Source organism: Falco peregrinus, chromosome 12 (genome assembly GCF_023634155.1).
Source record: "Falco peregrinus isolate bFalPer1 chromosome 12, bFalPer1.pri, whole genome shotgun sequence".
Taxonomy (NCBI): Eukaryota; Metazoa; Chordata; class Aves; order Falconiformes; family Falconidae; genus Falco; species Falco peregrinus.
The window spans coordinates 19441564-19462294 of record NC_073732.1 but is presented as its reverse complement, the minus strand read 5'-3'; the positions used below and the strand labels follow the sequence as shown (position 1 = coordinate 19462294).

The window sequence follows — 20731 nt, the reverse complement described above, 5'->3', positions numbered from 1 at the left end:
GGGCTGCCCAGCCCGGAGAGGAAGCGTAACCTTTCTCCACCCAGCAACAAAAGTGTGGCGGTTTTGGAGCGCTTCCCATTTTCATGGTGTCTGTGCACAACACACCGCAGCAGTGAGAACTGGCCGGCGTCTCCTTCCCCAGGCTCCAGGCCGCGGGGCAGGGGCGTTCGCCCGACCGCGGAACGCAGCGCCGGGAGGCGCCAGCCCTGCCCGCGGCCCGGCCCGGGGCCAGCGGCCCTGCCAGCCGCCCGGGGCCCGAGCCGCCACGGCATTGCACAGTCCGCGTGTTTCAGGAGCACCTCCACATAGCGAGACACAAATTAACGGGGTGTTTTAAATCGCCAGGTTCGGCGTTAGCAGGCCGGCCCGGGCCGAGCAGGGTCACCCTCAGCCGAGGGACAAGGGCCCCAGGCAAGGCCCGCGCCGCCTTTGCTCGGGCCTCCGGAAGGGCAGGAGGGGAGCCCGGCGGGGCAGGGCCTGCTTGGCCCGGCCCGGCTCCGTGGGCGCAGGCGCGGTGCCCCGGCGGCCGCTGCCCCCCGCCCCGTCGCAGGGCTGACGCGCCGGCGCAGCGCGCTCGGGACCGGCGTGCGGCGGGGGGGGGCGGAGCGCGGCCCTGGCGGTGGCCGGGAGCGGCCGGGCGGAGGTGAGGCGGGGGGCGGCGGGCCGTTACGGTGCGGGGCGGCGGCCGCGTGCCTGGGCCACGCGAGTGCGGGGTGGCGCGGCCCGGCGAGCGGCCCCGGGCCGGTCCCGCCGTGCGGGCCGGGGGAGCGGGCGGCAGCGCCCGCCCGGAGCTGCCGGCGGGGCGCTCGGCCTTGTGCCGCTCGGGCTCGCCCCGTCCCCGGTGGGTGGAGAGCAGCGGGGCCGGGGCCGCGGGGCCAGGGGGCGGTCACCGGTGAGCGCGGGCGGACGGAGGCCGCGGGCCGCCTCCCGGGCCGTTCTGCAGGCCTGCCCCCGGCCTGCCCGCCCGCGCTGCCGGGAGGCGCGGCCGCCGGGCTCCCGGCGCTGGCACAGGGCTCGCCCGAGCCGACGGGAGCAGGGAGCCCGGGCACCGTCCTGGGGCGGTGCGGGGCCCTTCGGTGCCAGTCCCTCCGAGGGCCACGGGCAGGCTCCGGAACTGCAAGGCAGGGAGAGCCGGGGCGCTGGTGGCGGTGAGCAGCCGTAGAAGGGGATTTCCAGTGGTTCCAAGAGGTGTTTTTTTCCGTTTTCGAGCTCTCAGCCCCACTTCTTTGTCCCCAAGCTGCCTTTGGTCACAGAGGCCCCCAGCCTCTTTGCTTTTAGCAGAGAGCTCACCTGCTCCTGTGCTGGTTGCCCTCCCAAACTGGGCTGCACTGGCGAGGCAGGGCCTGGGCGCGCAGCAGGGGTGGCTGTCACAGGTGGGTGCTGAACCCCGGGGCAGCAGCAGCACAGCTGTGTTCCTCGGCTGAGGACTGGGTTTAACTAACATGCTCTCCCTGCAGCCATCTCCGTGCTAAACTTGTTGTAGCCCAGACTTCTAGCTCAGAAGTGGATTGCCTTTGGTAATAGGCTCACCTGTGCTTATTTATGTGTGTTGATAACACAAGTAGAGAAGTCATCTTTTTTCAGAGCTGCAGGAGTATGTGTTTAAATACTTGTGAAAATTCACCGTTTCTGAAGGAAGGCCTTTAGAAAACTTAAGGGAGACCCTTGATCCCAGATATGTGTAAGGACCTCGACTGAAATTCCAGTTTCTGTTCCCTTCACAGGGCTTCGAGAGCAAGTCTGATAGACTATAGTTTCAGCGACTTGCATGCTTCTGCCTTGCAGACATATTCAGGAAGGAGGGGACAAAGCTTGAGTGATTCTTCATTAAAATCAATCTGAAGTCTGAAGATTAAAAATTGTGTCCTTATGCCTTACTTGTACAAAAGTAACTTGGGGATTTTCAGTCTAGAATTTTTTCTCTTTCATCACTGTGATTTGTGACAGCATTTCTCTTAAACGCTATCTTATCGGATATACATATCTCCACTAATCTACTTTAGCCTAAAGGAGGATGTTTCTGTCAGTAAATTATTATCATCTTGCCAGAAATAAATTTAGCAAATGCGTAGCCAACTGGGTGAGATCGTGGGTTGGTTCCCGAAAGCACTAGTTGAGAGAAGGGAAGAGACCAAAGTAACTAAGAGTTTAAACCTTGCAGTGTGATAACTGAGGTCATCAGCTGCATGCCCCACTGTGTTCCCATGCGTTGTTAACTTTGGACTTTGGCCATTTCTGTATGGTCTTGTGTTAATACGTTATGTTTTGTCAAAGTGGATTCCCCCAGGGCTTGTTTCACCTCTGGGACAAAATTTTTGGTTAACAATTCGGAGAACTGTGCTGGGCAGGTCAGAGAAGAAAGCAGAGAGAAGATAGTTTGCAGTTCTGTGAACCCACATTACTTCTGCATGTGCTAATTTGAATAATTTCAGACTTCCTGACCTTATCAGCTTAGTTCTGGCTATGTGGTCATTTGAAGAGAGACACCCTTCCACAGCTTCCTCTCTCTCTTTCCAATTTTGGATTCCGCTTGGGGGAGGGAGGGAGGGCATCTTCTTGCACAGCATATCCCAGCTCTCTAACCTCAGGCCTGCTTTCTCCTTCTTGCTTATCCTCTGTCTTTGAGAGAGCCTGCCCCAGATCTCCGTGGGGAAAGGCTGGACTCCTGGGTGTTGACGGAGTCGCTGCCTCCCATGGCAGCGTGTTGTGCATGAATTCCTCGTGCCCGCACAAGGCCACGCTTCCAAGGCTGTTTGCTTATTTATGTTACTGATGGTCTTCAAAACAAGCTTATTTTATATTTTGAATTGCAGTGTTAAAATCTGGGCAGTCTGGGAGAAAAAACAGCAACCAAAGAGTTAGCAAGTGATCTGTGTTTGAATTACCAGCTGCATGTGTCTCTTGATCTGCTGACCACCCGGATGCAGCCCTAGATAACTTGTGGTGATCTAAGTATGAAGTAGCTGCAGTGCTGTGGGTTTGTTCTGTGCATGGGTGGACAAAAGGTTTCTGTGGTCTGAGGCATGAGGTGTCAGATGGAAGCCTTTTGTTAGGGTCCTGTCAGCAGCAGTCGGTTGGGACTGCCTTTCCCATTTCTGCGCTTTTAGTTAAAACCTGGGCTCTCTGAACATGCCAAAAATAAATAGCACTGCCAAGGACTAATTAGTGGTTAAACTGTAACAGGCTTAAAATTGGTGGAAGATGAGAACGCGTAGTGTCTTTTCCAGTACTTCATTTCACTGAAGGTGACAGAAGCTGCAACCATGTAAGTTGCAAATGGAGTGAGCTGCTAATTGCTCTAAGGGAAATACAGCACGTATCTGCACTGAATGTGGTACTTGGTAAAGGATCAAGGGCCTTGCATTCCTCTGTTCCTCTTGTGTAGGTGTTAGGTGAATTTTAGGTGAGCTTTATGTCAAGTTGATATAAAGTGACACTTGCTTGTAACTTACCAGAGCTCTTGGGGTAAGTCTCTATTCTGAAAACTGAGCGGCTCCCAAGTATGTTTCTAAAAGCTTAGAGTACAAAGCAGATCTATTACTAGAATCTGCCATTAGTACAGAGCTGTAACAGTTCAGGTTTGTCTTTGTCGGTGCAAAAGAGATTGTGCCTTTCAGTATTGAATCATTTGCAGATGGTATGTCAAATGCAGCAGAAGGGTTGAGGACTAATGACAGTAAACTTTCACTTACGGTCTTCGGGAGGTACACATCTTGGGCTTTCCTGGGTTTTAAGATTTTGCTGGTGTAATCTTGGCAGCATCCCTGTGCCGTGGAGGTATGGCTTATACTAGCCAAGTTACACTTTGAATGGTGCAAGTTCCTCAACTTCAGAGTTTTTTCATCTGTGTCAGTGTATGGGATGAAGATGTGACTTTCTCTTCAGGTTTTTAAACTCTGGGTGATGCTTTCTTTATTTTTTGGTCTTAACGTTGTTCACTTCAGTTCCTTTTCTAGCAGTGCACTTTTAAGCAGTCCATTTGCCTTGCTGATTTATGTTGCCAAGTAAAACCAGTAATACTCTTGTAGCACTGATGGGAAAATAAGTTCTTCAAGCAGCACCTTTAATTAAATATTTGCGTATGGATTATCTTTTGTCACTCTTTAAGTAATACTGCTATTAGAAAAGTGAACTCTTTCAGCTCCTAGGACTGGGATTAACTGCTCCTTGGAGGCCTTTGCTTTAAAGGGATCCAGACTCAAAATTGATTATATTTGAAAAGGCAGAGGGGAGGGCAGGAAGGTTTTACTCTGATTCAATGGCTTGGAGTCAGATTTTCTTCCCGTTTTAAGGAGAAACATTTTTGTACAGAAAAAAACTTTCAATGTGGAGAAATTGGTGCATGCATCACAGACAAATGTGAAGTATTTTTAAATCCTGTAAGTTACAGTGTGAAGCATTTTTTAATGATCTAAGTTAAAAATGAAGCAGAACAGGTGGGTAGAATAGCTTTCCTAAGATCTTTACTTCTTGCAGTTTAAGAAGCTGGATTTCATGATACTAGTGAGCAAATGAGCTATTTCAATTGCTGTTGCAATTGATTGCATTGAAACTGTGGCACCACTCCTGCCTCTCAATTCAAGTTTGCCTCAGGTTCTTTTTGTTGTCAAGACTTAATCTTTGCTAGAATCTAGTTCAGTATTTTTCCCACTGTGATCATTAGTTCAGTTTACTATGGGTGAAATGATGGTAGCTGTAGGCGCTTCAGCTCCTGTGTAATCCACGGCTTTTTAGAAAACCAGTGGTCACTCAGCTGCCTTCCACATCTGAGGTAGTGCCCGTGAAGGGATGCTTCTTGTTGGACTTTGCTGTGAGAGAGCGAGGAGAAAAGTGGTGACTCCAAATCATTCAGGAATGTTCTTCAAAACTGGCAGGTATGTTGCACAGGTGCTGGGCACATGTTGCTGAGACTGAGCAGCAGCGAAACCTTCACGTGCTGTGCTCTCTCAGTGCACTCAAGACTCGCTTTGTTGGCAGAAGCCTTTTGTATATGTGGCGCTGTTGAAAATGCTGCGCTTTTGCTGGCTTGGTTTTTGTCTACTTGGATGGAAGTGTAGCTGGAATAAGCTGTCCTAGCAATACTGTGGTTTGGCTGATGTTTACTGGGGCCACTCAGGGACCGTTTTGTAGGTACGGTGCACAATAGACAGACATGAACAGTTTGTAGCATAAAAGCCGGCATAAACTATCTAGTGCAGAGAAATGCGAGTCCTAGAAGAGCAAATATGAGAAAATTGGCATGATGAGATGTTACGTCCTGATTTTGATAGTAACTAAGTTGTATGCTGACTAGTAGAGGGTTGCAAAAGAGCTAGATCCTATTGCAGTGCTTATACGGTTAAGCTGTACTGTCTTGCACGTCTCTGTGTGGAGGTAGCAGGGTTCCTTTCCAGGTTGTGGGTAGTGAACTCTGGGCTGTTTTCTGTGTGGTGGCAATATCTTACCAGAGTGCTAAATGATATTTTTCATCATCTCTGCATTTCTACTCCCCTCCAATTCCTACACACACGAGCACACACACAAAGCGACCTGCTGTTTACATCCAAGATGAGTAAGTGAAAAATGCAGAAGAGCTTCTTAAGTCAGACTTGAAATATCTGTTTCTGCAGGTGCCTAGCATTCATATTTGCCTTTAAAGTCCAATTGCTAACTTTATATTTCCATTTATAGGCTCCTTTATTTTCAGCTAGGTGATGTCTACATGTAATGCTTGGGACAGATGTGGCTAAGGGAAAATTTGTTGTAAGTCTGTAAGTCAGAATCAGTTGGATAGAGGAGGGGGAAAGTCCATTTCTGAATTTAAGAAAATGCAAACTGTTGTAAAATACAGGACATGATTGATGTACTTGGTGAGACTGGAACAATTTGCATGAAACATCCTATGTTGTGTGTGCATCTGATGCCTTCCCCTTGTGTTTTCTGGATTCTTCTGCCTTTGGATTCTTCTATCTTATGTAGTTAAGATGAATAGATACTACCGTGCAGGCTTTACACTTCTGTGTAGACTTAAATCTATCCTTATTGCACACTTTGAGATGCAGGTTTTTAGTGGGGAAAGGGATTTTTAAGGTAACTGTTGTCTTGTATTGACACTGCTTTGTTAATGCAAAGATAAACACTGGTTATAGAAGCTCATGGTGGTGGTAGTGTCATACGGAGCGAGCTGTTACTGCAAATACAGAGGACCCACTTCACAGAGTACGCTGTGTCATTCTTCATCTAATCAGAGAATCAAAATTTCTGTGGTGGTATGTGCAGTGCTGTTCCTTTAAGGGAAAAATTTGTGTGTGTGAAGTGTCCCCAGAGTGCCTCCCAATATTTATTGCACAAGAATAAGCGTTCACTTTGTACATGGTGTACATGGCTTGCTGGTGGAATCGGGTATCTGCAGACACTTGTTGACTAACTTGGGCTTCAGAGTTTTGTTTTTCAAAAGCCTTTTGGTGCAAGCTAGTTAACTGTGCTTGCTCTACAACATGGATATCGAGAGACATTTACCCTTGGGCTAGATAGAGAGTCAGAAATTATATACAGGGAGCGTGGGCTGGGTGGGGATTACCTGTTCGCTGCTTTACCTCAGGGGAAGGTAAATGAGAAAAGCCTGTTTATGAACTGAGCCATTGCAACTATTGCTTCTTTTTCCTTTTGGTGCAAGTGAGAATGTCCTAGGGAACATGGGATTGTGTTTGGAGGACGAGTGGAATTTTAGATAGGCATGTTGCCTGAGGAATGTGCCTTAGTGTTTTGCTATTATGTTACAGTCCAGATAACGCTGAATTAATTTCCCTTATTCTTTCAGCTGTTTTTCAAGATCATAATGCATCAGAAAAATGAAAAACCATAGAAGATACTTGCTTTGGAAAAGAAGTCAGTTGCTGGCCCAGTCTAGAAGATGGACCACTGGATTTGGGCAGCCTGGGGAATACTGCTTCCAAAAGCAATTTTTCCTAGCTAAGAAGAAAAGACAGAGTGTTCACCTGATTGTGAGCTTAAATCACAACAAACTACAGAAGGCAGCAGTGCGGAAGGAAGGCACTTGAGCTCCAAAGCAGGTGGGCTCCTGATGTGCCTCTAAATGCAGAAACATATCAAAAACCTACTGTTGAAACATACAGTTTTCCTTACAAAACTACTGAGAGCAAAAAGATCCTGTCCCTATCACAAAGGCGCAAGTCCATCTGGGAAAGTAAGAAAACTCAACAATGAATCTTTTCAGAGTGAAGATCCTTTGAATGAAGAATTTGAAATTGGCTATTAGTAGCATCTCTGGCAATATCTATTATGTCTCATGTGGTACGCCGGATGGTGCTGCCTTACCTGTAAAGAAAGGTGGTTTTGTTTATAGCGGGGAGGAGAGCAATAATGATGAGGGCAACACAGTCCTAGTAGTTTTAAACAACTATAAAAGGAAATGCTGTTGCAAAGGGAGTGGAATGGAACTTGTGGCCCCTTGACAACTATAAAGAGCTACAAATTTAACCATCATACTGTAAAAAAGAGATCTATCTTTATGATGCATAAGAAACTTTCTATGGTTAGGTTTCGGTATAGAATTATAAAATCCCTGGAACTTCAAGCAAGAAGCAAAACCTGCAAATTGAGAAAAATCAAGCCAAGGTGGGTGCAGAAAGTTACAAGGGACCATCAAGAGACGCTTCAGCCAGATTTTGAAAGTGGATTGTGTAATTGGCTTTCCTACTGGAAATCTAAAAGTAGCTGTCTTTGGAACCAGTACAGCTTATCAGATATGAACAATATTACACCCAAATCTTTAGCTGAGGAGAACAAAATACATGCATCTGAGATCTGCTACGTGCAGGATGTGTTACCGTGTGCTGATCCACGTTCTGAGGAGCCAGAATCCGGAGGGCAGGATGGCCGTGTGGATGCTGCCCTGCCAGAACTGCATGCTAGAGCTTCTCCGAAGGCAGAGACCTTGCACCAGGTGGAGACCAACGGGGCTCTGGCAGAGGATCATGGCTCTGACATTTTCATCTCCGTGACAGGAAAGGAAATTCCTGTTTCAGGTCAAGATGATGCAGGATCTAATGAGGTTATGGGTATAGATGGAATCGTACTGTTGCAGTCCTCCTTGCAGGATTCCAATGTCAGTGATAATTTTGAAAATGGACCTTTATCCATGGAGATGGCACAAAATGAGGACAGCTCTAGCCAGATGGAAGTAGAGGGCTCCTTAAATCTGGACATTTTTAGTGCAAAGTTACTGGATCACCCTTACTGCAAAAGTCCTCTTGAGGAGCCTTCACCAGAAAGCACAAGACTGAAATCAGAAATGCAGAAGGGAGGCAAAAGGGACGGTCAGAAAGCTTCCCGGGTGGCTGATGAGCAGTTGGCAACATGGCTTTGTGGTATACCTTTTATATATCTTAGGGCTTCCAGGAGTTCCTGAAAACTGCTGGGTGTATCGTGCAGTTTACATGTTGCGTTAATTCCTTTATTAAAATGGTTTCTTACTGTGAATTATAAACATTGCTTAGCAAAACACTTAATGAAGTGAGGCTGCAGAGAGGGGAGCTGCATGAAAGAAGGACAAATCAATGCTTATCTGACAAGCTATTTTGAGGAATAGTTGCATGGTGCCTCTGCTGCTCTTGTTTTAGGGAAAACAATGTAATGGGAATTTTTGTGGAAAATGTTGATAGACATTTAAAATGTCTTTTGTCATCTGGTTTCAGAAGATGATATGGGGTTAAAACTTCCAATTTTTTAAATGTTTGACAAATATTTCTCTTAATTGGTTTTTGAAAATCCTTAGTGTTCTAATACTTCCTTCCAGCCTTATCCTCTCTTCTCTTCCTCTGTCTTAGACTGAAACTAAATCACTTGATCGATCTCAGGTTTTAATAGCCAAATATTGCTCATTGTCACTTAATTTTCTCTGCAATTTTTCATAAAGTAGGCTTAATGAATCTTACTAGACAGTATTTTTTTAAAAAAGGCAAGACTAGTCTTAAAGGTTCAACAAAAAGTCTTTGGGATTTTTTTACTCAGTGCTGAGCATGCAGTATTTGATAGCCTCTCTAAAGAGGAACATAGTAAAAATAGTAATTGGTGTCTTATTTATGTATAGTAGCATGCTGTACACATAGGAGCAGTAAAATAACACATTGTGCTACCTAGTACCATTAATATAACATTTGAGTTCAGTGGTGTTCTGATAACTGAAGTCTTCCTTTGGCGAAATTGGCTTCATAGGTGCCCATAAACCTGAAGCCGGTGCCAACTAGTGTTAAAGGGATTGTCTGAAGTTTAAGATGCTCCGATTTCTCTGCCTGCTTTTTTGCCCTTCAATTTTGCTATTGATTCTCTAAAGCAAAAAGCAAAGAAGGAGACATGGGACCTGAAAACATAATTTAGCTTTCCCCATCCATATCTGCAATTTAGTGTGAGATGTGTTTCTCTGTGGCTTTATGTGAGCCAGCAAAGACCAGGCACTATGTGAGAAATTGGTATCACAGTGAACAGACCACTTCTGCAATGGATTTTTAGTTTGTCCAGAGAAAAAGGGATGTAGTCCTTCTGTAACAGTCAAGAACCAAGACTGTATCAGAGTGGCAAAGGTTAAAATTTTGTGGCCTGATAGGCAGTCATGTTCTTGTTCATGGGAGGCCTGAATAACTGAAAATAAATAAAATGGAAAAGGCAGACAGCAAATGCATTGAACTTTTGCACACTTGACGATTTTAAGAGAGTTCTTACCCAGCTTCTGCATGAAAGTAGGTGAGACCAGTTGCCATTTTCTTCGGAGTTGAGGGTTCTTGTCCGAGGACTGAAGCCAGGTCTACACTACATACACATTCATGTTGAGTTCAGCTGAAAAGCTGTAAAAAAGGAGTTCTAATTTTGCTATAACTGTGTGCAGGAGTTCATGTTTCTTCATAAATGTATATAAATAATAATTAACTGCACCCTAAAAGGTACTGCTAGCCTGGCAAGAGTTCCTAGGGTAGATGTGTGAAGGAGATATAAATGTTAGAGGTGGTCTTGGGTTTTGAGTTTCTCTGCAGCAGCTGAGCTCCAAGGTTAATGGGCTGCAGCATTTAGTGCATTCTGATGTGCTCTTACGTATCAAACAGAGCTCCATGGTAAATCCTGTTTGTGATGGGTGTCTTGCATCAGGTCTGAACTTTGTATTTTCCTCCTTGAGTTACTCAGTTACACCAGTGTAAGTGAGGTCAGAGTCTAGCTAGAGGTCTCCTGGAGCTCTGCTGCGGTTGGTTGTAACTACAAGAATAGTCCCTTTGTGTGTATGTGTAAAAACCTTTTAAAATTCACATATATATTAGAAGAGAATAACGTACACTTGTAAGCCCCATGCATCATCTATCTAGACTTCTAGCCAGTGAGAAGTATTCTCCCTGTCACAGTGTACTAAGATGTAAGGATAAAAGTCGTTAGGCAAGTGTGTGGCAGAGTTGCAAGGAAGGTTATCTTCCTGTGAAGAATGCTTCCTTGTTGTCTGATCTCACTTTTCTGTCCTCCCTTCCTTCTCTCACACATCTGGGTGTACTTCTTGCTGTATCTTCACTGCTTTCTTGGCTCTTTCTGCTTTGTTCTGGGTCTCTGTCCCTTTTTAGTTTTTACTTACTGCTGTTCTTGCGCTTTTTGTCTGTCAGATGTTTCTCTCATCTTGCTTCTTCCCATCCTGATCTTTGGAAGTTTCCAGGAAATATTGCTAAAGCCTTAGTAAGCAGAGAGCTGAATGTACACTGCAGTGTCCAGTGGTGCGCTCTGCCATCACACCCTGGCCTGAGAAGAATCCTGGAGTTTGGGATAGTGCGATTTCTCTAAACTCTGCTCTCAGATCCAGCTTTCTGTACACAGAAGGTGTGTTATCTGCTGCATTTGAAAATTCATTTTCAGAAAGCTGGACAACTTGGTGGATTTTTTTCTCTTATTCACTAGCAGGTGTTGAAATCTTGTTTGCCATTCTCTTTCATTCTTGAAGGGTTTTGGATGCTTGGGTGGGATTTATGTCTCCAGTGTTCCAGTCTTATGTCTGAGAAAAAAAAGAAAACTTATTTCCTAGGTTTTTTAATTCCTCCAGCATTCATCCCTTCATTATTTCCTAGTTAATATCTTTGTTTCTGGTGTTAGGGTTGCCCAATGCTTTCTCAGGCAGTGGCAGGCTGGCATGGCTGTCTGTGTCACCTTAAGTGCCATCCCTAGGATACACGGGTGAATTAGTTAAACTTGCCAAGTGTCTGGTGTCTTTTCTGTTTGCGATGGTAACAGCAGAGGAGCTGAACAGACTGCAAACGCTCTGCCAACCAAGGCTGCTTACATTTGAGGAGAGTAATTCTGCATACCGTAAGGACAAGATACTGAGTTTTCAATGAAAACTGTTGCAGAAACTGATGGCTTTTCATGTTGCAGTAAAAATTACTTAAGATGTTAATTGAAATAGGGAGGGGGGTGGATTCTTTAGCACTGGTATAATTAGTTTGATGTAGAGATGTGTGTATGTTGCAAGAATGGAGTCTGATCTTTTCCTGTGAAGCCGAGTGATCAGATTCCTGCTTTTTTATTTTTGTCCTCCTTCCCCTGCCCCCGTTTTTATTTAATGTTGCCAATTTGAGCTTTATTTTTCTTAAATGTATACTTGCCATGTGTGGTGTTACGTGTTGGTTGGGTGCAGATTGATTGCTGCTCGTACTTGGAAGCAGTGACTGCTTTATCGGACTAGTGAACTCTGAAGGTTTTTTATATGTTTGCACTTTCATTTTTCTGGTGTATTTAAAGGATTCCTAGATGAAGTTATGAAGAAGTATGGCAGTTTAGTACCACTCTGTGAAAAAGATGTCATGGGAAGATTAAAAGAAGTCTTCAATGAAGATTTCTCCCATAGGTGTGTAGCAGTATCAAATTCTAGACTTTGTAAAGGACAAATTGCTTGTATTGCTACTGCATGCTCCACATCTAACACCTAGCAGAACAGAAGTCCATTTGACATGACCCTGACTTATTATTTTTTCTACTTTTTCAATCCTGTTTTAGAAAACCTTTTATCACCAGGGAAATCATGAAGTATCGGGAAAAACATCCAAAAACCTCTACTTGCGATTTCCGGGTCTTCTATAATAAGCACATGCTAGATATGGATGATTTAGCAACACTGGAAGGCCAGAACTGGCTGAATGACCAGGTCAGAGATGCTTGGTGTTTATGTGCTTCCTTACCCCTTTTTAGCCCGCGTGAGGGTATCAGTTGTTCACCTGCTGCTGCGTTACAGGTGGACTATCCTTACTTTGCACTTGAGAAATGGTGAGCAGCTTTTACAATAGGCACAATAATAGCAGTTACAAGTCTGGAAGATGAGAGGTGTCACAACTAAACTGTTACCTTTTGAAGAAATGATGTTTCACTGTTCTGGGAAAATAGTGGCTACCCACGTAGGTTTTAACATCTTGCCCCATCCCCAAGCTTGAGCAGATTACAAGAACAGCAGAGTGAAGCAGCAGACTGGCCCACAGCCAAAAAACCAAGGCGGCTGCAGTGCCCAGGGCATGCACCAGTAGTCTTAAATTGAATTAAACTGCATTTCAGATTGAGGCAGACTTCAAGCAGCCAGTTAGTCTCTCTGCGGGCCGACCACTTAGTTCCGGAGTGCTCGTCCTTCAGACTACAGCAAAGTGTTGCTATAATTGCTCACCTCCTTATTGCTGCTTCAAGTGTGAAGGGTCCTACGTTTTATGGGAACTTGTGAATTTGGGGGTTACAAAATTGCTCTGTACATATTCAAATATTTACTAACTCTTACAGATAATTAACATGTATGGTGAACTCGTAATGGATGCAGTCCCTGACAAGGTGAGGGGTTTTGTTATTATGCAAATGTACCTAATGAGAGATTGAGAGGGAAGGGTGAAACATTGAATATTTCAGATACAGATTCGAGATTTAGCTCAGGGATGTTCTGAGTGGTTTCATTATAATTTGTTGCTATCTGCTGTCAAATTTTCTTCCTTTCCTGTGCAGTTTTCAGTGCTGTTGCTCTTGTTTCAGGAACTTACTGAATTAGCTCTGCAGGTGGTCTCTGTGGTAGCCTGATGTTACTGATGTACCTGTAGAAGACAGATGCCCTGGTTTTGCCCATCCTTTCTCTCCTAGAGGTTTCTGTCCCCAGCATACCTGCTTAAAAAGTTTTTTTTATCCATGCCCTTGCTCACCAGTCTGATGTTTCAGCTGAAATTTTTGACTAAGAAGGATTTCTGCTGAGATGACAAATCGTGAATGGTAGCATTTGAACCATGCACATGTGCTGCTTGCACTGACCCACCTGCCCACCTCATAGCTCTGGGGGCCCTAACAGCTCAAACTGCCAGCTTGCCTGCCTGGTGAATAGGAATTGATGCAGAGCTGCTTGGTTCCTTGGCAGAACTGACTCTGCAGGGCAATTTGGTTTGTGCATCCTCAACAGAATGGTTACAGCTTTCCAACAGCAGTGTCTGTTGGTGGCAGTTTGGAGAAGAAAAAAAAAAAAAAAAAGAAAACATCCCCCATCCCACCCCCATTCTGTGACTAAATTTGCAGCAGTGGCAATTATAAAAAGCCATCTGTTTACTAGTAGAGCTGAATGATTTTCAGGTGAGACCACAAAGGAAGAAGCAAGCAAAGCCATTCTTAGATGAGCTCTGCATAATGTAGCTCTTAGAATCTTCAAGCTCAGAAGAAAGAACGTTGTTGCTTTGATTGGTGGTGATGGTGATTCTTCATTAGTATTCTCTGTACTTCCCAAGCGTGTGCTAGGGTTGTGGTATTGGAGATTGTATCTGTTTGCTTGTGTCTGCTTTTTCTTCATAGTGCATAATTGAAATCCTCATGGGAGATTTTGTGCTGGTACCTCAGAATGTGGTTTTGAAGTCTGTTGGCATAGCTAATGGGTGTTAGACTGTGTTTTCAGATGCTGAATTTTCTAACTTTTTTTTTAAGTAATAACTCGAGCCTTCTACCACCTCTACACTAGCAGAATTATTAAAAACAGCTGTTGCAGATTTCCATTTGTATTAATCTGTTCCTGTAATTGCAAGAAGCTAAGCACAGGGAATAATAGTGTTAACCTGGAGCTAGATAATTTTTTTTTTTTAACACGAGCCTACTTTTTTGCCATAGGTGTAGGTTTTTAGTTATAAAATGGATGTGGTATAACTTAAAAATGCTTTTAAACAGCAGAATATTGTTTTTTGTCTGGAGCTGGTCATAGTAGTTGAATACAAATGAGTGTGTTGTTGGATTAAATCTCATAACTGTTTTAATAATATTGGGTTTTGAGTCTCAGAGCTGCCAGCAAGTAAAACCAGAAGTTACTCCCTTCTCCACCACCCTCACTTTGCCAGTCCAATGTTCTTTAATCCCTGTAAAGAACAAAACCTCATAACGCCTTATCCTGGTGTTTTTCTCCCAAGTCTGTCCCCAGCAAAAAATCACCTGTAAAGCAGAACAAAACCTCATAACGCCTTATCCTGGTGTTTTTCTCCCAAGTCTGTCCCCAGCAAAAATTAAACACGATATGCCCGAAGGTACAGAAGCGTAAATATAAATGCTGCAGTGGCTTACATCATATATTATAGGGAAATAAGGCTTGCTTTATTTGCTTGCTGAAGAACAGCAATAGTTTAGGTTGGCAAAGCCTCTGTTTGTCCCTACTGGGTTCTGTTTCTAAACCTGCATTAAATATTGCCTTATTACAAGTTGTTTTGTATAAATTATCCTGGGGGAAGGGGAATGACTCTGCATGAAGATTTCTGTGCTCATTCCTCCTCTCTCTCTTTTTTTAGGTTCATTTCTTTAACAGCTTTTTTCATAGACAGCTCGTAACCAAAGGATATAATGGGGTAAAACGATGGACTAAAAAGGTATCTTTTAACTTTGTGTCATCAGTGCTCTGGTTCTTTGGGGCTGGGTTGAATCACTAACTTGAAACTGGGTTAGGAGGTGTTTGCAAAGGAATGATACAAAGTGGGGAGAGGTTAATAAAAGGTGTAGGATGGCACTAGTCAAGTTAGTATGATTATGTTGTGAAAATGTACTTTGAATGGCTTAATCTTTAGTGGTAGATTGTCTCCTGTGTACATTCATGCAAGCCGTTAATTTATCTGCAAAAAATGTCTCTCGGTGCTCCTGACAGGACCAGGTATGCCGATCTATGGTAGAGCACCTTTTAGCTTAACCTGGGATTGTGTGATAAAATCAAATTGTTACTCCTGAGTAACACATACAGGTACTAGAAAGCAGAAATTAGAGACCAATAAGCCAAACTGTTGTTAACATGGCAAGAGCAGACTTCACCTTTCTTTCCAGAACCCATACCAGATTATGGCTTGTGATATTTCCTGAGGTAGCTAATACAAAGAACAGTGTGCTTTCCACCACCACCCCCCCTTTGAACATTTGTCCTTTCTAATGTGGGAGATGAGGCAAGACTAATCAAGGACCGTGTTTGAATATATGATCTTTCTGCAGAAGCACTTAAATAGCACACATCTGTGAAATCCTAGAGATGAACTCATTATCCAAATATAAAATCTATTCGTATAATTTATTAAAATCTCTTTTAAAAGAGTCTGAATATTGGTGCCTAATATTCCCAGATGCTTTAAAAGTTCTTTTTCTCCAGCAACCCAAGTTTTGCAAAAACCCCAGAAGTGAAGGTAGATTCTGAAAGCAGAACCTGTATTCCTGTTGCTGCTGAGGAGGGGACCAGATGAGAGCAGGACAGTTGTTCAGACATTTAAATTCCTGAAGACTCTCCAAAGCAAGAATGAGAATTAAGCAGTTTGTTGGAAGGATTCAGCAGACTGCTTAGTCCTGCAATATGCAATTAAGGCAAACTTGTTTCTGCTTTTTAAACACATCAGAGTATTGTACCAGGCTTTATAAACGTGCTTTCCTGGGATATACAAAGCCGGAGCCTAGGACGTGCTCTTCTGCACCTAGCTGCCGTGTTTTCAAAGCTCCTGTTTGTGTCTGTCCCATCTGCCCACACTGGCACTCCTGCTCTGATCCACTGTTGTGTCAGCTAGCTGGCTGCACTGCCTTGGTGAAGCGAATCTAGGTTGCCACCATTCTTTCTGTACATCAGGTCTTAACTAAAAACCCTTCCAGTTCTTGGCTGACTCTATCCACTCTTCTGCTAGAAGTTTGCATGCCTGCAGCAGTCCCACAACTAGGGTCACATGAAGACCCTTGAGTTTACCATGGTTCTGCTATTGCTGGACATCACAGAAGATGTAGTTCATTTATCTTATTCCAGTTTTCCTTTGTGGCCTCAGCTTGCTGCTGGCTGACATCTCTTTGCTTCTCTCCAAGAATGATGGATTGTTGTGTAGTGAGTGTGTTGTAATCTGGTCAGGGAGCAGTTTCTGCAGGTGGGAGCAGGGATCATCCATGCTTGTGAGTGAGTACTGTTGTGAGCGAGGCGAGGCTGGTAACTGCTGTGTACACTCAGACCTTTTTGTGTTTTCAGCTTCCCACTGTTACTCAAAAAAAATTCACTTTTCTTTCCTACAAACCACCTGCCTTTACCAGTAGCACAGCAATTATATACTGTTCAAATTGCACAGTACTTAAAAAAAAAAAGGCAGCACAGAAATCTTCCCACAGGATGAGTTCATTTAGTTCAGTATTCTATTTTTGCTTATTTTCTGGACTGTACCACCAAAAACCCAGCAATTAGACACTTATTTCAAGAGGAACCGGGAGAAGGAAGATCACGAAAGGCCCTGGCTTGGCTGACTTACAAAAGCATAAGGGCTCATCTGCCACACAGACGCCAGGGGTGTTGTATCTGTTCTACTTGTTCCGTACTTTAAGACCTTCTCCCTTCTTTGCTTGCCTGTGACCACAGTACATCTGCTACGAAGTTAAGTTCAAGAAAGAATGAATCTGCTCTGCCTTCACCCCCTCCTTTCCTCTGCTCACCAAAGCATCACGCGGTCCTTCTTTGGTTTCCCCTGACAGTCACAGAGCCTGTGTTACAGCAGAGGGAGTCAAACTGCACCAGCTTGCTGGTTTTGTGGGGTGTTTGTAATCAGAACTGCTTCTGTCACCCATGCATGATGCAGCTTTGATAGAAATCTGTGGTGCTCGCACAGCAGGAGTGTCATTACTGAAGATACATAGCTAACCCAAATGAAGGCTCTATTGTATTACCATCATTTCTTAAGAAATCCCACTTTAACATCTCTGTCAAAGTGCACTGTGAGCAGGATTTTGCCACAAATACAGTAGTGACTAACTCTGGTACTGTACAATACTTCGCAACTTTCTGGGCTGTAACTATTTTTGTGCCTGCTGGTAAGTTGTATATGAGATAAACACAAGGAATGTGGTGAAAGAGTGGAGGGGCAAAAGAATTCTTCAGTTACAGGGTGGCGGAGAGGAGACTTGGATATGATTAACCTTTTGCTTTGCTGTGTTCTGCCTGTGGAATTGTCTCTAATGTATATTGTTCTTCTTGTCAGGTGGACTTGTTCAAAAAGACTCTCTTGTTAATTCCTATTCACCTGGAAGTCCACTGGTCCCTCATTACTGTGAACATCCCCAATCGAATTATTTCATTTTATGATTCCCAAGGCATTCATTTTAAGTTTTGCGTAGAGGTAAGAGTTACAGCTGTGTCTGCAAAGTTTGAACAACCTCCCTCCCCCTTTTTCTGTTCAGCTTTAAACTTTAAATGCAGTATGTCTACTGTCGTCCCGTCATGTATGAAATAAGAATCAGCTTTTCCTGCTGAGGAGTCTGAAGCACAGAACTTGAGGGTCACACCAGAGCTGGGAGTTGAGGTCAGATTGCCTATTGTCTAATTAGCCTACCATGTAATCGGCACACCTTTTGTGGCTCTGTCTTGTCACTCCCACAAAAAGCAGGGGCTCAAAGCCCCGTGCCATAGGGAAGCAGGCTAGCCAGAAGGGGAGAGTAAAGGCAATTCTTTCAACTGTTGAGACGTGTGTAGGAAATGATAAATTATGGTCCTTTTTGGGGAAGGTTGCCTGGGTGAGAGAACAGGACTGAAGATGCTGTAGTGTTGCCCACTGGGGTTTACGTGTTACTGCGCTATTAACAGCGTGTTGCCTTTTTCCTCTGTCTGCATTGGTATGGGGTGTGTACCTCTGATTATAAAACAGCAACCTTTTTTGAAGCTGCAACCTGAATATTGGAGTTAAATTATCAGTCTTCCTGATAGAGAGCAGCCAGGAGATTTTTGCTGGGACTAGCAAATTGTAATGACCCTCTTACAAAAGCTAATTTTGTCAACTTAATTGCTTGCCTGATGCAGCAGCCCTCTACTTTTGACTGTGTGTAGTTGTTGGCTTACAGAAGAGTAGTAATTATTGTACCCAGGAGAGTTCCCAGCTAGGACTTCTGAATGAAGATACTAGTTTCCTGCTGGCATTTGTTGAGGATGAAGCTAATGTTTGTTCTGGGAGCGAGAGACCTCATGCTCTCCAGCTTCTGAACTTGCAGCATAAACCAGGGGTCCCTCTCAGCAGCCCTACAGTCTTGCAGTGTGGCCTCTCCCATCCGGCTCCAGGCGAGGCATTTGCACTTAAATGTCTCACAAACATGAGATGCTTTTATTCTTGCCCTTTCTAGAGGAAGGGCAGCTGATACCCAAAATGCCAGTGTGATCCACCCACTAAGGTGAACGTTGGTGTGCTAGAGTGTGTTTAACTTGTGCTATAAAACACCAGCCTGTTTACAGAGAAGTAGAAGGATTTGCTTAACCCAAGACCATAGGCTCATTTATCTTGCTTCCTTTTCTTCGCCTGTGTCAGACTATTTTTTCCTGTATGTCACTAAAACTCTCCCTGGGGCTTTGTTGATTAGCTGCAGAACTCAAAGCATTTTGTATTGAGATTCAGGCAGGAAAATGCTATCGTATTGAATGTAAGGGTCTTGGTGTCAGCCAGGTAAGCCAGGAGAGAACACACGCCAGACTGCACCGCGTGTCTCCACGTGACTGAGAGCACTCTGACTCTGTGCCTGAGTGCCACAGCTAGTCTAGTACTAAGTATACCAGTGTGTGGTGGGGGTGAGGGGTGTTAAAGCTCCCCGTGACAGACCAAAATGAGCCTGGATGGTAGAAGGCACAGTACCCACCAGAGTTCATTTCTTTACCTCTGGATCTGAGCTCAGCTCCTAATGCTCACCTGGTATTTGTCCTCGTCAAAAGGCTACCAGCAAAGAAGTCAGTGTCTCTCTGCTGTTCTTTAGCTGGTGAATAATGTTGTTGCTTTTTTTTCCTTTCCTTTTTAAAGAACATTCGAAAGTATTTGCTGACTGAAGCAAAAGAGAAGAATCGCCCCGAGTTTCTTCAGGGTTGGCAGACCGCTGTGACAAAGGTAAATGGCAGCACTTCAAGCCCTGGAGTCTGCATTTCTGAGACAATTCAGGAGGTTGTTTCTAAACCCATATATCTGCACAAGTAGTAAATTGTTCTATGCTGACCACGTGGAGGGTGCTAGGAGCCACAAAGGTGGTTACACCTGGGAATTAGAGCTCTGTCACTCATTCAGCTCCTACCAGGTCTTTAGTACTTTCTGCAGGTGACTTGGTGATCTAAGCCTGTTCTCCAGGCAATTAAATATCCCTGCAGCAAAACCTGTAGTGGTGCCCATGTTGGCACAAGGTCAAGGACTGAATGAACTGAAGACGCAGCTTCTTCGCTTCTCCTGAAAGGACTGTCCTGAGCTATGCCAAATGAATGGGATTTGGTGAGGGAGGGAACAGACTAATGCTGCAGCTGCCTATATTTTATATTTGCTATGGAGAGAGGGCTTTGGTCTCCAGGGCTATTTGTGGCACATTGCATTTGATCACAAGTAAACAAAGTCTGGCAACAACAAAAGGAAATAACTTCTGTGTAGTGTAAATGAGGGAATATGTGATTTGCGTAGCCATCCCATAATGGCTCCAAAGATATAAAACAGGTCATTGCACACTAGACGTACTCCCAACAGCTCCCTCCTCGTGCAGGTTTATTTTTAGATGCTGAAACAATAATGAAATGATTCCTCTCTGCACTCATGCACACCCTGTGCAGTCAGAGTTTGTCCTCCTGTATTCTGTGAATTAGATGATCTGGGAGTTGAAGAAAAATAATTACTTTTCCTCTTCAAGTGCCAGAGATATAGCAGCACTAGCGAGTGGGACTTTTTAGCTCCACGTGTCAAAATTGAGCATATTTAAAGAAATAACGAAGGTTGAAAGTTATCATTTGAGACTGCCTTGCGCGCTCCTGTTGTCTGATGATGTGCCACTCTTCGTGTTCTTTGAGACCCTGTGGTGTGGCTGGGAGAGGAAAGCCACTGCTGGTAGCATGGATGCTGAGAGTAGTCTTCCTCTAGGCCTGCGTGGCTTTGCTGATATAGTTTGGTCCTGTGTAAAGCAGATAATGCTGTACAAATGTTTATTTAAACTAATTGAGAAGCTGTTCTGTGTAGGTCGCTAAAAGAAAATAAACTTGAAAGAAAGATTTGTAATTTGTTTTCTGTCCTACGGTATATATTTTTCTAAGTGTTAGGTGTTATTCTAACAAGGTGTTGAGTGTCACCTTGCAAAAGTTGGGATCAGAATAAGTAATTACAACTCCAGTTTCTAGTGCTGCAGAACAGCTAGTTCTGAGAACGGGATGACTGATAGTTATGCTGAATCTCCTTTTGGACTTTAAGGGAGAATTAGAGAATAAAAGGGTAAGTAAAGATCTAAC

The 20731-nt window shown here is 44.3% G+C and overlaps 1 protein-coding gene across 2 annotated transcripts in view; it reads left to right on the top strand.

Moving 5' to 3' along the window:
- The first annotated feature begins 495 nt into the window (after positions 1 to 495).
- The window catches only part of SENP5 (SUMO specific peptidase 5), a 125211-nt gene continuing 104975 nt past the window's right edge, over positions 496 to 20731 (top strand). Inside the window, exons 1-8 of one of the 2 annotated variants that reach the window (XM_055817342.1) lie at positions 496 to 643; positions 6800 to 8369; positions 11764 to 11869; positions 12019 to 12166; positions 12784 to 12831; positions 14799 to 14876; positions 17484 to 17621; positions 19281 to 19364. In XM_055817342.1, the coding sequence (XP_055673317.1) occupies positions 7412 to 8369; positions 11764 to 11869; positions 12019 to 12166; positions 12784 to 12831; positions 14799 to 14876; positions 17484 to 17621; positions 19281 to 19364 (1560 nt within the window). In that variant the 5' untranslated portion in view covers positions 496 to 643; positions 6800 to 7411. The remainder of the gene's footprint in view (positions 644 to 6799; positions 8370 to 11763; positions 11870 to 12018; positions 12167 to 12783; positions 12832 to 14798; positions 14877 to 17483; positions 17622 to 19280; positions 19365 to 20731) is intronic. The other variant, XM_055817343.1, reaches the window with a different exon arrangement.